The sequence below is a fragment of the Trachemys scripta genome, chromosome 1, assembly GCF_013100865.1.
Source record: "Trachemys scripta elegans isolate TJP31775 chromosome 1, CAS_Tse_1.0, whole genome shotgun sequence".
Classification (NCBI taxonomy): domain Eukaryota; kingdom Metazoa; phylum Chordata; order Testudines; family Emydidae; genus Trachemys; species Trachemys scripta.
The window spans coordinates 80,514,393-80,531,511 of NC_048298.1; the positions used below are offsets into that span (position 1 = coordinate 80,514,393).

At 45.7% G+C, this 17,119-nt stretch overlaps 1 protein-coding gene across 6 annotated transcripts in view; it reads right to left on the bottom strand.

Annotated features, from left to right (window-relative positions):
* Window positions 1-17,119, bottom strand: part of NR2C1 (nuclear receptor subfamily 2 group C member 1) — a 96,632-nt gene that overhangs the window by 20,148 nt on the left and 59,365 nt on the right. For all 6 annotated transcript variants that reach the window (XM_034772950.1, XM_034772935.1, XM_034772943.1 and 3 more), the window contains 2 exons: window positions 9,666-9,831; window positions 7,875-7,996 (listed from right to left, as the gene is read on the bottom strand). In XM_034772950.1, the coding sequence (XP_034628841.1) occupies window positions 7,875-7,996; window positions 9,666-9,831 (288 nt within the window). The remainder of the gene's footprint in view (window positions 1-7,874; window positions 7,997-9,665; window positions 9,832-17,119) is intronic.

Below are 17,119 nucleotides of genomic sequence, written 5' to 3' on the forward strand. Positions count from 1 at the left end.
AGAAACGCGCCTTGCTGAGGTGATGGCTACGAGGAAGGCTGTCTTCCAGGATAGGTACAAAAGTGAACAGGTGGCCAGTGGCTCGAATGGAGGACCTGTGAGCTTGGAGAGAACCAGGTTGAGATCCCACGTCGGAACGGGTTGACGCTGTTGTGGGTACGTCCGGTCCAAGCCCTTGAGGAACCTAACGACCATCGGGTTAGAGAATACCGAGGACGCGAGTTCCCCTGGGTGAAAGGCTGATATAGCGGCCAGGTGAACTCTAATTGAAGATATCGCCAACCCCTGCTGTTTTAGGGAGAGGAGATATTCCAATATGAGAGGAATAGGTGCCTGTAACGGGGACGTGGCTCGTTGTTCGCACCAACAGGAGAACCGCTTCCACTTGGCCAAGTACGTGGCTCCCTACTGCTCAACAGAATCTGTTGGACCGAGAGTGAGCATTGTTGCTCTGCCTGGGTGAACCATGGAGCAGCCACGCCGTGAGGTGAAGAGATTGCAGGTCGGGGTGACGCAGCCGGCTGTGGTCCTGAGAGATGAGATCCGGACATAGTGGAAGCGGGATCGGTGTCTGAACCGAGAGTTCCAACAGTGTGGTGTACCAGTGTTGTCTCAGCCACGCTGGAGCGATCAGAATTACCTGTGCCTGGTCTCTGCGCAATTTGAGCAGTACCTTGTGGACCAGAGGAAACGGAGGGAAGGCATAAAACAGGTGGTCTTTCCAGGGAAGGAGAAACGCATCCGAGAGGGAGCCCGGAGCTCGACCTTGCAGGGAGCAGAAACGTGGCATTTCCTGTTGTCTCGAGAAGCAAACAGGTCTATCTGGGGAAACCCCCACTTCTGGAAGACAGAATGTATGATGTCCGGACGGATGGACCACTCGTGCGTCTGAAAGGACCTGCTGAGTCGGTCCGCTAAAGTGTTCTGGACTCCAGGGAGGAACGATGCCGTGAGATGGATTGAGTGGGCGATGCAGAAGTCCCACAGGCGAATGGCCTCTTGGCATAGAATTGACGAACGTGCTCCTCCTTGCTTGTTGATGTAAAACATGGCCGTGGTGTTGTCGATGAGAACTAACACACAACGGCCACGTAGGAGATTGAGAAATGCCTGGCACGCCAGGCGCACCGCCATCAGTTCCCGAACATTGATGTGCATGGCTATCTGGGGAGCAGTCCACAGGCCCTGGGTATGGTGTTCGTTGAGATGGGCGCCCCAACCCAGAGATGAAGCGTCTGTGACCAGGTGCAGAGAGGGTTGTGGGGCGTGAAATGGCATCCCCTCGCAAACCACATTGTGATCTAGCCACCAGGTGAGGGAGGTCAGGACCGAGTTCGGGACCGTGACCACCATGTTCAGGCTGTCCCGATGTGGGCGGTATATCGATGACACCCAGGTCTGGAGTGGGCGAAGTCGAAGTCTGGCATGCCTGGTTACGTACGTGCAGGAAGCCATGTGGCCCAGCAGGGTGAGGCACGACCTCACCGTGGTAGTTGGGAAGGCCCTGAGCCCTTGAATGAGGCTCGTGATGGTACAAAAGCGGTTGTCTGGCAGGATGGCTTGTGCACGTCTGGAGTCTAGGACTGCCCCGATGAATTCTATTCTCTGGGTAGGTTCTAGAGTGGATTTGTCCTTGTTGAGAAGGATGCCCAACTCGTTGAATGTGTGCACTATTATGTGGACGTGAGCTCGAACTTGCTCTTTGGTGCGCCCGCGTACCAGCCAGTCGTCTAGGTACGGGAACACCTGTATCCCTTGCCGACGAAGGTACGCTGCCACGACAGTCAGACATTTCATGAACACTCTTGGGGCCGAGGATAGGCCGAAGGGAAGGACTGCAAATTGATAGTGCACTTTGCTTACCACGAATCGCAGGAAGCGTCTGTGAGGCGGGTAAATTGCGATATGAAAGTATGCGTCTTTCATGTCGAGGGCGGCGAACCAGTCTCCAGGATCGAGGGAAGGGATAATGGCCCCCAAAGAGACCATGCGGAACTTCAACTTTACTACGAATTTGTTGAGTCCGCGCAAGTCCAAGATGGGTCGCAGACCTCCTTTGGACTTGGGGATCAGGAAGTAACAGGAATAAAATCCCCTGCCCCTTAATTCTACTGGAACCTCCTCTATGGCCCCCATAGTAAGGAGCGTGGAAACCTCCTGTATAAGAAGTTGCTCGTGAGAAGGGTCCCTGAAGAGGGACGGGGAAGGGGGGTGGGAGGGGGGGATTGAAAAAAACTGGATAGCGTATCCCCTCTCCACCGTGCGAAGGACCCAACGGTCCGAAGTTATAAGGGACCAAACACGGTGGAAGTGGGAGAGGCGATCCCGAAAGGAGGGGGCTGGATCCTGGGGGGTGACTGGGGCGCCGTCCTCGACCGCACCTTCAAAAGTTCTGCCTGGGGCCTGCGGGTGGCCTTGGTGGCCCTTGGTTCTGACCAGATTGAGGGCCGGTCCACTTTCTTCTACCACCTCGCCCCCGCCTCCGGGCAGAGTCCTGTCTCTGACGAGGTGGGGGGGGTAGAAGCGCTGAGGCTGAGGCCTAAATGGCCTGCGCTGAGGACCCGCAACATGCATCCCCAGGGAGCGCATGATTGTCCTGGAGTCCTTGAGGCTCTGCAGGCGAGAGTCCGTCTTCTCCGAGAACAACCCCTGTCCTTCAAAGGGCAAATCCTGCAGGCTTTGTTGCAACTCAGGGGGCAAACCCGAAACTTGGAGCCAGGAGGTCCTTCGCATAGCGATACCTGAAGCCAGGGTTCTCGCAGCCGAGTCCGCTATGTCCAAGGAGGCCTGTAAGGAGGTCCGAGCCACCTTCTTACCCTCCTCTACCAAGGCCCCAAACTCCTCCCTGGACTCTTGGGGAACCAATTCCTTGAACTTCCCCATAGAGTTCCAGGAATTAAAGTTGTAGCGGCTCAGGAGCGCCTGCTGGTTAGCCGCTCTAAGTTGCAGCCCTCCGGCTGAATAAACTTTACGGCCAAACAAATCGAGGCGCTTAGCCTCCTTCGATTTGGGCGCTGCGGCCTGTTGACCGTGGCGCTCCCTTGCATTCACTGATGACACCACCAGTGAACACGGCTGGGGATGGGTATACAAGTACTCGTAGTCTTTGGAGGGGACAAAGTACTTTCTTTCCACCCCTCTCGCTGTGGGTGGGATAGAGGCAGGAGTCTGCCATATCGTAGAGGCGTTAGCCTGGATCGTGCGGATCAGGGGCAACGCCACTCTTGATGGGGCATCCGCCGCGAGGATATTTACAATGGGGTCCTGCACCTCCACTATCTCCTCCGTCTGTAGGTCCATATTATGGGCCATCCTACGTAAGAGGTCCTGATGAGCCCGAAGATCTATTGGGGGTGGACCTGTGCACGACGTGCCCGCCACTGCCTCATCCGGAGAGGAAGAGGAAGATGCCTCTGGTGGTAAGGGATCCAAGGGAGGATCCTGGTCTCCCTGTTCCTGGGCCGGAGCATCGCCTGCCCTTGGGTCCAGGACGTCAGGTGGTGCGGACATGGAAGCCTCCATGCCCCCTGGAGGAGGGCGAGAGATGGTGGACTCTGGGGCCCTTCTATCAGAGTGACCCGAGCGAGAGGTTGAAGTTATTGGAGCCCCTTGCGCCTGATGGTACGCCCACGGGGTCCAGAACGACCAGTGAGATGGGCCATGAGCAGGGTCCTCTGCTACCTCTTGCCAATGGCCTATATCTTGCTCCTCGGCTTGCCCCTGAGGGGGGTATGCCGATCTCGATATGTCCTCAGAGGAGCGAGACACCGATCTCGATGGCCATGGCGGTGCCGACTGCGCCGAGACGAATCCCGTGGGATACGGTGCCGCACGGTGCCGGTCTGGAGATGTTCTATCTCTACGCGGTGCCGGCGATCGGTGCCGAGATCGCGATCGGTGCCGATGACCTCGCCGGTGCCGGGAGTCGGATCTGGACCTAGACGATGACCTGGAGTAGGCCCGGTGCCGGGAGCGGCCTCTCGACGTCGAGCGTCGATCGTATCGGTGCCGAGAACTACGTCTCGATGTTGATCGGTGCCGACGATCATAGCGGTGCCGAGACGTAGAGCGGTGCCGAGTACGACCGGTGCCGAGGTGATATCCGGCGCCGGGACTGCGAGCGGCGTGGGGACCTGCTTCGGGACCTGGACCGGTGCCGTGGTTCCAGCCCCTGCGATGGAGGGCGCATCAAGGCAGGTTTCCCCCTAGATTGGACCGGACGAGTCAACGGTGCCGACGGTACCGGTGGTTGGGGCGGTGCCGGCTCCGTGAGGGCGATCAAGTCTCTCGCCGTCGCGAAGGTCTCTGGGGTCGACGGGAGGCACTGTATCACCGCCGGTCGCAGTGGTGACTCTGTCTGCACCGGACTCAACGGCCTCGGAGCCGGAGTCGACGGTGCTGGAGGCACCTGTTTTCGGTGCTCCACAGGTGGACGCGGCTCTACCCCCGGCACCGGGGGAGCCGGCGTCTTCGGCACGGAGGTCCCCGTCTTATGGGATTTTTTATGTCCCGGGGATAATGAACGGTGCCGAGGCACTTGCTGTGAGTGCGGTGCCGACGAGGTCCGGTGCCGTGGAGGCTTGTCCGACGTGGTCGGAATGGACGGTGCCGCCGGGGCACTGCGCACCGAGGTGCTAGGTGCCGGGGCCTGACGCGCCGATGGAGCGTCCGGGCTAAGTGCCGCCTCCATAAGGAGTTGCCGGAGCCGAAAGTCCCGCTCCTTCTTGGTCCTCGGTCTGAAGGCCTTACAGATCTTGCACTTATCTGTTTGATGGGACTCTCCCAGGCACTTCAGATACGAGTTGTGCGGGTCACTCGTTGGCATAGGCTTAGCGCAGGAGGCGCACTGTTTGAAGCCGGGAGCCTTGGGCATGAGCCCGGCCACGCGGCCGGGGGAAAAAGGGGGAGACAACCCCCTTAATCCCCTTCAACTATATACAACTATAAACAAAGTGAATAACCAACTATTTAACTATAAACAACTAGAACTATAACTATAACTGTGAATAACTGAATAAGCTAGGGAGAGTGGAGAACAGCTACGCCGCGCTCCACAGTTCCAACGACCGTCAGGGGCGGTAAGAAGGAACTGAGGGGGCGCCGGGTCGGCTGGGGTATATATTCAGCGCCATGAAGGCGCCACTCTAGGGGGCTCCACAGCCGACCCGCCGGTGTTGCTAGGGTAGAAAATTCTCCGACGATCGTGCACGCGGCGCGCGCACACCTAATGGAATGGATATGAGCAAGCACTCGAAGAAGAAATGTAAAATTTTAGAGCCTGCAAGTCCACTCAGTCCTACTTCTTTGTTCAGCCAATTGCTCAAACAAATTTGTTTACATTTTCAGGAGATAATGCTGCCTGCTTGTTGTTTATAATGTCACCTGAAAGTGAGAACAGGTGTTCTCATGACACTGTTGTAGCCGGTGTTGCAAGATATTACGTGCCAGATGTGCTAAAGATTCATATGTCCTTTCATGCTTCAGCCACGATTCATGGGGACATGCATCCATTCTGATGATGGGTTCTGCTCGATAACAATCCAACGCAGTTCAGACCAATACATATTCATTTTCATTTTCTGAGTCAGATGCACAAGGTTGATTTTCTTTTTTGGTGGTTGGGGTTCTGTAGTTTCTGCATGAGTGTTGCTCTTTTAAGACTTCTGAAAGCATGCTCCACACCTAGTCGCTCTCAGATTTCAGAAGGGGGGAGAGGATAGCTCAGTGGTTTGAGCTTTGGCCTGCTAAATCCAGGGTTGTGAGCTCAATCCTTGAGGGGGCCACTTGGTCCTGCTAGTGAAGGCAGGGGGCTGGACTCGATCTTTTGGGGTCCCTTCCAGTTCTATGAGATATAATATATGGAGATATACCTAAGGCACTTCAAATTCTTAAACCTTGGGTCAAGTGCTGTAGCTATCTTTAGAAATCTCACATTGGTACCTTCTTTGCATTTTGTGAAATCTGCACTGAAAGTATTCTTAAAATGAACAACATGTGCGCTGGGTCATCATCCAAGATTGCTATAACATGAAATAGATGGCAGAATTCAGGTAAAACAGAGCAGGGGATATACAATTCTGCCCCAAGGAGTTCAATCACAAATTTAATTAGCAAATTGTTTTAACGAGCATCATCAGCATGTAAGAACGTCCGCTGGAATGATGGCCAAAGCATGAAGGGGCATTCATACGAATGTTTAGCATATTTGGCACGTAAATACCTTGCAATGCCAGCTACAAAAGTTCCATGCAAATGCCTGTTCTCACTTTCTGGTAACATTGTAAATAAGAAGAGTGCAGCATTATCGCCTGTAAACATAAACAAACTTGTTTGTCTTAGCAATTGACTGAACAAGAACTAGGACTGAGTGGACTTGTAGGCTCTGCAGTTTTACATTGTTTTGTTTCTGAGTGCAGTTATGAAGCAACAACAAAAAATCTAAATTTGTAAGTTGCACTTTCATGACAGAGATTGCACTATGGTACTTGTATGAGGTGAACTGAAAAATTCCTTTTGTTTATCATTTTACAGTGCAAATATTTGTAATAAAAAATATACACTTTGATTTCAATTACAACACAGAATACAATACATATGAAAATGTAGAAAAAATCCAAAATTTCAATTGGTATTCTATTGTTTAACAGTGCGATTAAAACTGTAATTAATTGTGGTTAATTTTTTTGAGTTAATTGCGTGAGTTAACTGCGATTAATCAACAGGCCTACTTTAGACTTAATGTTTCTAATGAAGAGTACTCAACAATTCTAACAAATTCATTTAATTGTTTAGATGTATTGTCGGGGATATCTTTAAAAAAAGCAATATAAAGGTGATTTTTTATAAGTACAAGTTTACAATAATCCAAACTTAATTCAAGAATGTAAGAATGACCATCCTGGGTCAGACCAATGGTCCATCTAGCCCAGTATCTTATCCTCTGACAAGGTGATCAGTATCAGATGCTTCAGAGGGAATGGACAGAACAGGGCAATTTATCCAGTGATCCATCTCTTGTCGTCCAGTCCCAGCTTCTAGCAGTCAGAGGTTTATAGACACCCAGAGCATGAGGTTGCATCTTGACTATCTTTGCTAATAGCCATTGATGGACCTACCATCCATGAACTTAGCTAATTTGTTTTTGAATCCTGGCTTCACAACATCCCCGGCAATGAATTCCACAGGTTTTCTGTCCTCTATATGGCGAAGTCCTTCCTTTTGTTTGTTTTAAACCTATTGCCTATTAATTTCATTCAGTGACCCTGGGTTCTTCTGTTATGTGAAGGGGTAAATAACATTTCCTTATTCACTTTCTCCACAATATTCATAATTTTATAGACCTCTATCATAGCCCCTCCACCCCGCATTGTTTCTTTTCTAACATAAGTCTTTTTAATTTCTCTTCATATGAAAACTGTTCCATACTACTAAATCAGTTTTGTTTCCCTTCTCTGTACTTTTTCCAATTCTAGTATATCTTTTTTGAGATGGGAAAACTGGAACTGCAAATAGTATTCTACGTATGTGTGTACCACAGATTTATACGGTGGCATGATAGCTTCAATCTTATTATCTATCCCCTTCCTAATGGTTCCTAACAATGTTAGCTTTTTTGACTGCTGGTGCACATAGAGTAGATGTTTTCAGAGACCTATCCACGATGACTCCAAGATCTCTTTCTTGCATGGTAACAGCTAATTTAGACCCCATCATTTTGTATGTATAGTTGGGATTATGTTTTTCAATGTTCCCTTGATATAAGAGTATATTCCAAGACAAATGGTCTATTTAGTCCACTGATTATATCAAAGAATGTTTAAGACAAATGGTCTATTTAGTCCACTGATTATATCAAAGAATGTTTGAACACTCACCCTAGAGCTTGGAAGGAAGGAATGGAGCGTGCCCAGTGCATGGACAAAAAGAGTAGTCTGGAGGCTGACTCACAGATGTAATGAACATTCAGGTATTCAGGCATCGGAGAAGGCATGGTGAGCTGATGCAAAAAGGAATTGTAAAATTAGTGATCTTACTTCTTGTTAAAAATTTTAATTAGAAAAAACTAGTCTTTCACATGATGTCTTGAAAGGAAAAAAGGAAAGCAGTGTATTTTTAAAATAATATGAATGAGATACAGCCTTGAAATAAACTGCATGACTGCCTTTGTTCAATATTAGCCACAATTGTTAAACTTGTATAGAATTACAGAGCAGTGAAGAAACGGCAAATTTATTTGAATTCCACACTTTATAAAGATGATCATATATTTGAAAAATTTAGGTATGAACATCCCAAGTAAATTACGTTGCAATCTTTTGAGACATTTTTGAGAAGACTGATACTTTAGAAGAAACACTGTCAGCGGGATTATTTTAATGTAATTGCTTACACTTATAGATATAGATATTAAAAAAAAAATACAAATTGGGAGGTAGCATACCTTTCCATAGCTTGCCCCAGAGGAGTAGAATAAATGGCCTGAAAAATTAGTGGAATTGCCAAAATTATTAGTTTTAGGGGGGGAAATATTTACAAAAATTCTTTGGTTTGTAGTTTTTAAAATGACTATTTTACAAATAAATATACTATTCTAGTATGTTAACATGCTACACCTGATATTCAGCATATATAAACTGCCTGATATCCTAGCACTGCTCATATAAACAAGATGCTCACATTAAACATAAATGGCCACGCTTCCCAAGTGACTCTCACACATAGTTCCATTGAAGTCAACAGGTTTATTGCATGAGTAAGGGCAACAGGATTTGACCCAAAATGGATATTTAATTATAATGCAGTAGTTCTATTCCTAGAGATTAATAATTGACTACATATATATAAAATTAATTAAAATAGTTTTCACTAAGATAACTATTTTAAAACATAGAAACCGTGTTCTAGGATTAGCATTAGATTTGTATTTACAAACGTGACCAAAGAGTGCGCTGGTGGGAGAGGACAAAGTCCATTGCAATGCTCTGTATTGAAATGTTCATATATGCAATCTTTTTATTTGCTCAAGCGGTAGCTATGAATTGAAGAGGAAAAAGATGGAGGAAATTCCATAGGTTCATAAAGTGGAAATAAAAATTCCAAGTATTTGGCTCCTCTCCCAAAAAAGGTTGTGGAAACTGGCAAGAGAACCACAATGGTTAAAGTCAATTAATATCCTAAAGCAGTGAAATAGGTAAGCAAAGGAGAAGTCCTGTCACAAATGAGGTCCAGAGCCTCAGTTCTAAATCCTGCATGCTTGGCTCATATGTCAAGAGTTCATATGTATGGCACACTGTAATACTTATGAATCTCTGTTTTTTTGTAACTACATAGTGCTGTAGATCCCCTAGCATGGATTACAAACTGATTTTGAGGGAAATAAGCTACAGAGAAGATTGCAGCAAACACTGCTGTTTATATAATAAACTGTGCTGCAAAAACACTCAGGAGGGATGTTAATTTTCCTGAACAAGAAGTAGCTAACCATTGAACAAAAGCAGTGCATTCCTCAGAACACGAATGACAGTATTTCAGCACACATGGTTATTCCTTAAGAAATTCAAACAAATAAACAAATACAGTACATACCAAATTCTTGAACTTTTAAAATGGCTAAGGAATTAGTTTTAATGGTTATAAGTTAAAAACATTAAAAACATATAAAATACCCTGAAAGCTACATGTGCATCGCTGAGAAGCGGACCCTCTATTTCAACGATATTCATGCTTGTTTCTCCACCAATCAGATGTACATTGGCTTCAACAGTCTCTGAAGAGCTCTGACATGCTGCACTCTCTCCTGGGTTTAGTGCTTTCGCAAGAGTATCAAATGCCCTATCAGAAGACATTGTTATCTATGAGTTCAGTCAAATTACACAGCAAAAGCAAGGAAAATGTAAAATCTTGGCTCAGTGTAGGCTTCAGTCTAGACAGAGTCTGTATAGGCTTGTACTTCCAAATATATTCCATTTTGCTCCCCAGTGTCATAATTTGAAAATTGCTAAAGCACCACACCTTATTTTGTCTGCTACAAGCATTATTTTAAAAACAAATATTGGGGGGTGGAGAAGATGAGGAAGAAAGTTGTGGGCATAGAATCCTTGGGAATCTTAAGCTTTGCCTCCTGCTATAACATCTACGGAGCAGATCCCTGGGGCTTCCTCCTGGCAGCATGGGGGGGGGGGGCAGGAACAGTAGCCCAGTGACTACCACCATTGGGATCCTTTTCAGGGCTCCTTGCAGCTAACACAACAATAATCAGCCTTCACCTCTCCATCCAAAATACTTAGCAGGTGAGGGAGCAGCTGCAACAAAGAGGAGAGTTAAGGCAGAGACAGAGTCAGATCAAAACATCTGTGTATATGAAGGGGCTAAATAACGCTACTGCTGCCAGACATGGTGTCAGGGAGAGCAAGCCAAAGCAGTCCCAAGGGCTCTCTGATCTGCCTCAACCCTCCTGCCCACTTCAGTGTGGGCTGCGTAGTGGTGAAATGTGTGCACCCATCATCCCTTCTTTAGAAAAGGAAATAAGGCTTCAATACTCATACATTAAATGTTTATCTCCAAGGAAATCCTTTTCCCTCCTACACTGCAACTCCTTTTGCAACAATAAGCCAAGTTTTACAAGCTTGCTCCCTGAGGGTATGTCTACACAGCAGTTAGACACCCGCGGCTGCCCGTGCCAGCTGACTAGGATCCCAATGCTCAAGCTGTGGGGCTGTTTAATTGCGGGTGTAGATGTTCAGGCTTGAGCTCTGGGACCCTCCTACTTCACAAGGTGCTAAAGGCCAGGCTCCAGCCTGAGCCTGGATGTCTACACTGCAATTACACAGCCCTGAACCCTGAGTCAGCTGGCACAGGTCAGCCGCGGGTGTCTAATCACAGTGTAGACATACCTTAAGGCAGTGGTTCTCAAACTTTTGTACTGGTGACCCCTTTTCACACAGCAAGCCTCTGAGTGTGACCCTTCTTATAAATTAAAAACACTTCTTAAAATATTTGACACTATTATAAATGCTGGAGGTGAAGCAGGGTTTGGATGGAGGCTGACAGCTCACGACCCCCCTCACGTAATAACCTCGCAACTCCTGAGGGGTCATGATCCCCGTTTGAGAACCCCTGCCCTAAGAACCCAGTCCTGTAGCCCTTGTTCATGCAGGAAGTCCCATTATCGCCAACATTTACTAGCATGAGTAAAGACTGCAAGATAAAGTTCCAAAGAAAGGAATGTCTAGAATAAATTTTTAGTGTGGACAAAAAAAAATGAAATCATAACTCATTAAATAAGACACGGTGTGTTCTGAGTAGTTCACGCATAGTATGGATTTACTTTATTCTGAGTAATTTCAGTTCCTTTCCATCTCCCTCACTCATGGATGGCTATATAGATCTAATCAAGCAGTAGGGAAGAATGATTATGGACAATTAGGCAGTTATCCAGCTAGGAAACAAAAGTGAGACACTAAATTGTAACATAAAGGAAATTAGACACAGGCAATTTAAAGTGTGGCTTAAATTTATTGCAGGAAAGTAAAGATTATATTTTGTGTCTGTGAGTACCACACCCAAACAGAAGATACAGAAAGAACAAATGACTAGAAAATCAGTTTGCCTTCTTGAAAGGCCTCAACCTCACTTTCTTTAGCAAATACTTTTAGGAGTCTCTTAGAATAAGTTTGTGTAATATTTGGAGGAAGTTATGTGAGATTTAGGCCTGATCTACACTACTAAGTTTTACCAGTAAAGTTTGCCTTATGTTAACTCATGTTTGGGTGCATTCATGCTCAATTCTAAGTCCTGTCAATAAAACCCCAGCTTTCTATCAGTCAAGTTAAATCACATCCCACAAAACAACATAAATCCTGTACTGGCACAGTTCTATGGATATAACGCCCGTGTGGATACTGCATTACCTGTACCGGTACAAACAGTCCTCCAGAAACAATCCCACAATGACCCTTTCCCTGCCACAGTCACTGTTCTGGTCCCAATTGTGAACTCTGCTGCTTGAAGGTCACAGTGATCAAAGTCCACCCCCTTTTAAAATCTTCAGCGTGTTTTGGAAATGCTTCTCTTCCTACTGGCCCACCTTTTCTGCCTTCACACACAGGTAAGGCATCAGGTAAAGCTGCAGCTAATGGGAGCGTGGGGGCAGGGAATCAGACAAGCTTGCACTGCAGCCTGTTCTCAGAAAGAAGTCTTGGACTTCCTCAACCTATGGAAAGAAAAAGCACTGCAAACCCAGCTGTGGAACTGCTGCAGGAATAAAGATTATTCAGACATTGCAGAAGGGATGCAAAACCTGGGATATTACAGGGAAAAGCAGCAATGGTGGGCAAAGGAGAAGGAACTGCAGCAGTCCTACTCCCAATAAGTAAAGGAGGCCAACAGAAAATCTGGAGCTCCCTCCCACAGCTGCTGCAATATGTGGCACTGGATGCTATACTGGGCAGACAACCCTTCAAGTGACAGTGGACATCTCATAAGACCAAGAAAGAACCCCAGCGATACACAGCGATGAAAAGTTCACAGTGGAGGGGGATGTGGAAGATGCAATCCCTGAATAGAACAAGGAGCTCTTCAAGAGCTTGCTAAACCTAACCCTGACTCACCCAGAGGAGGAACCCACTGAGAAAGGGGAAAAGAGCTCAGGTAGGTGTACTGCACTTTAAAAAAAACTTTACGAATGGGTCTTGGAACTCCCATCCCTCATCCCCACCTCTAAAACTGGTGGCTGAACATATGTGGGCAAGAAACAAAGGAAGCCTTTTGAAGTAAACAGTTTATTTGAACAACATGTACTGGCAGTCATAGGCAAAAAAATAAGAGAGAACACTATAAAATAAGCAACAAAAAAACTTTCCCACATGTATCCTTTTGCCAGGGTGGACAGATTTTTAGTAATATAAATCGATGCACTACAAGCAGGGAAAAAAATGTAGTGAAATCAACACTTGATCATTCAATTCAAATACACAGAAATTTTAAAATAATCCTTAGAAGCAATCCAGTAAATATTATTCAGACTATATGATTTCTTCTGACTAAAATTGGATGGTTAACAAGTAATATCAACATGAAAAATGCAGTGCTGTGGTATTCCAATCTTAGAATTCAAATCAAAAACCAATTATTTGCATGTGGTGCTTGAATTCAGGGGTAGAAAGAGGGAGAGATGGTTTATTGCTGGCTTAGGGGGTGTGGCTTTGAATTGACTTTGCAGAAGCTAGGCAGCAGTGACTACTCTCTCCTCTTTTGGAGTTTTTGGTTGATCTTGGAACAAATCTCTTATCATTTGGCACAATCTCAAAGTAGTTTTCAGGTACTGTAGGATTTAAATTTTGCTTGAACATTTCTCAGGAGGGATGCTTTGTTTCTTCCACCATGATAGGAAACTTTTCCATGCCACCCCATAACAAGCTCCTGCAGCAGTGTTGGTGTGAAGAGGATGGCAGCATATGGACCTTGACCAGTTGCCTCCTCGGGGCCTTTGGTACTCTCATGAATGATACATCAGCCAGAATCACCACTGCCTGTAATAAGTTTAGCAATATTTACTGCACTATCCCTACATGTATTACCCAAGACATAGGGCAGACCATCCCCCAACCCGTCATGGGTACAGATTTGAAAAGTGCCCCCAATATACTCACCATGCTGCTAAACTGTCCTAAAGCAAGTCTGACCCATTTCATACTTTCATGAATATCGTTATGGCAACATTTTAAGCAATTTTCTTACTTATTTCCTACCTGCTAACCCTTTAACTCTAACAATGTCTGAGTGTCTTGTTTATCAGCAGCTTCAGTTGGGGTCATCATTGAGAGTGGCCCCCTTTACATCTGCTAAAAGACTGACCTTGATCAGGAGGACAGGGGAGAACATGCTCAGATCTCCTCAGGAGCTCAGAGTCTGTGGCCCACAAGACAAGAAAGTGGAGGGAGTACATGCTGGAGGAAAGGCACAAGTATGAGGAGCTGCATAGGTAACTCCACCAGGACATTATGCAGCTCCTGAGACAGCAAAGGAAGATGCTATAAAGCGTTATACACCCCACCAGCCACTGCACTACATGGACAATTCTGTTTCCACAGCTTGGCCCATAAATACTCCCTCACCAAGGCATCAGCATAGTATGTCACAGTAATCCCTTGCTCTCAACCCCAGTGGAAAATAAGGAGTATTTCTATAACTATATGTACACTGGCCTGTGATTCATACAAGAACGGTCAGCACCTTGCACTTTCTTTTAAAATGGTTTTAAATGTTCTTAGAACCATTTTTGTTGTTTATTACTGTTCAAAATTTTGTTTTGCAAAAATCAAGATTTATGTTGTCTTGCAAAGCAGCTTTGTGACCTCCATCACTGGATTCATAAAATGCATTCAGAATTCATTTAAAATGAATATACAACCCAAGTACACTTTAATCATGAAGTGACAAAATAACACAAACAACCATACTGGGACTATGGGGTGCACAGTTAAAATACGCTTTTAAGACCTCCCTTAGCCATACAAAACCTTGATGGGCTCTTGTAATTGTCTAGCTGTTCAATATCAGCAGTCTTTCCACCTTCCCCCCTCCACCCTGCCGGTAATGTTTCTCTTTGCTTCACAAATACTATGAAAAACACAACATACAACCTAGTCATAAGGCATCTCCAGCATCCTGTCAATCTACCAAATGCACACTCAACAGTCATCCTGCACCAGCTCAGATGACAGTTAAATCTTTCCTTGCTGCTGTCCAGGTTCCCGGTGTATGTTTTCATGAGCCAGGGAAGCAAAGAGGAGGATGGGTCTCTGAGAGTCACAGTTGACATTGCAACCCCACCAACGTGAATGTGCTAGTCCAGGAAAAAGTGTCTCTGCACATAGACTCTATTCCTAAAAATGTGAGGATTATGCAGCTTCCCTAACCATCCTATGTTAATGTCAGGAAAACATCCGCAGTGAACCACTAGTGCTTCCATAACCAGGGAAAAATATCCCTTTCCGTTTATGTACTCAGAAGTAAGGGTGGGGTGCCCAGAATCAGGATGTGTGTCCTGTCTATTACTGCCTCACCAGTTTGAGAAGCCCATTGCACTGAATCCAGCTATTATTTTCAGTACATTGCCCATAGTCATAATCCTGTGCAGCAGAACATGCTTACTGGCCTTCTAAACCTGGAAGATGACAGCCCCCACCATAGACTTTCCAGCAGTAAACAGGTAGCCCCCCAGCTGATAGCAATCTGGGGTTGCAAGCTTCCATTGTGTGACAGCCCCCGTTTTTCCACTGTTAAAGCAGCTCTCATTTGGTGTCTCTTTGCTGCAAAGCTGGGATGAGCTTGACACACAACTCCAGGAATGCAGCCTTCTGCATCCAAAAGCTCTGCAGCTACTGCTGATTGTCCCAGATTTGCATGACAATCCAATCCCACCACTCGGTGTTCATTTCATGGGCCCAGAAGCATCACTTCACCATGTGCAGCTGGTTAGTAAATGCCTTCAGAATACACATTTTCATTCACTGTCTGCATCATCCCTCCCCTCAGTTTTCTCATTTTTATAGCTGCACACCCAGCTGCTGTGGTAGTTGTTGAAGAATACAGAAGAATCAGGCACCCGTCTCTAAAATAGACATGAAAACTCTACTGATCTGTTCAGCATCCGTGCTTCTGCCAGCAAGATGACAGAAAGACTGAAATGAAAACCAGCATGAGGAACTGAGAGTATTTTTAAAATGGCACGAAACAAGAAAACTATGAGATGCAACAGAAGGAATTGTGGAAACTTGGCCACGAGCTCCCACAGTTCCTTTAGAGGAGTGCTGGTATCCCTCAACGTCCTTCCAAAATATCCCAGAAGGCAGTGTGCTGATGGTAGCATGGGACACACTTGGATGCCAACCTGCAATGCAAGCACCTTTTGCTGATACAATCTCTCACCATGAGGATGCACTGCACCGTTAAAGGCAGTCAAGTGTGCAAGTGCTCTATTGAAATTGCCACGTTGGCAGCTGTATGCCAGCAATAAAGCTTTCTAGTGTAGACATGGCCTTCGATCAAAGTTTCAATTTTACATTTGAAACAATTTTTCCTCTAATATGCATTATCTGAAGGAAAACTCCCTTTTGATGACTTATGAGAGGGAATGATGTATTAAGTAAGGGCAAAGCTCTCCCATCTTGCTCATTAATATACACTATATAGATTGCAATTTTAAAAAAATAGGTACAAGAACATTAAAGGGTGCAAAGTTAGGCACTGAAAAGTATAAGGAAATGTCAAGGTTGCCTGTGCTATCTTACTTCTGTCCCCTTGTGCATTTGTACATTACAGTCTTGAAGTACATCATCATAAACTATTATATTCTCCAAAGTCCTGTCTCATATGGTATATAGATTGAGGGCCCTACGAGGTTCCTATTGATGTCAATGGAAAGAGACACACTGACTTCAATGGGAATTAGATAAGATACTGAAAGAGGTAGGTGTACATAAATTCTGCTTGCAATAACAGTAAATACAGAGTAAAGCAAACTAAAGCCTAGGGACCAGATCCTCAGCTGTATTAATTGGAGCAAGACTAGTTTATCCCAGTGGATTTACTCCAAAATTTACATTGGTGTAATACAGTAATTTTTGGCTTGGAGTGTACAGGATGGATAGTATGTAGTGAATGTATACTACCTTGGCTGCTGTTGTGTAAATGCTTGAGCTGAAACGGTGGGCAAGATTGTGGTGCAAGGATTAATTGGACCAGCACTGCTGTACTACCCACTTATCCTAGTACTGAAAAGGTTCAAATTAAAACCAATGCAGGCAAAGGATTTGAAAGACGTACTCTGAGTGAATGCCATTGTAATAATACTGAAAAGATCTATGAAGCACTTCTCTATGGACAGAAAGTATTTTATGAGCATTCCAGGTGACTGAACTGGAGTTGTCAATGTTCAGTTGCCTGTGTAGATGGGACTTATGAACAATACATTCTCCTATGTGGAACAAAGTACTAGAAGAGTATATAGTATATACTATGTGGGCCAAGGCCTACTACTTATGACAATCATGGGAATATAAATCGGCCACCAAGGTTACATTTAAATTCTTTCCAAACACAAATATAATTTACTCAT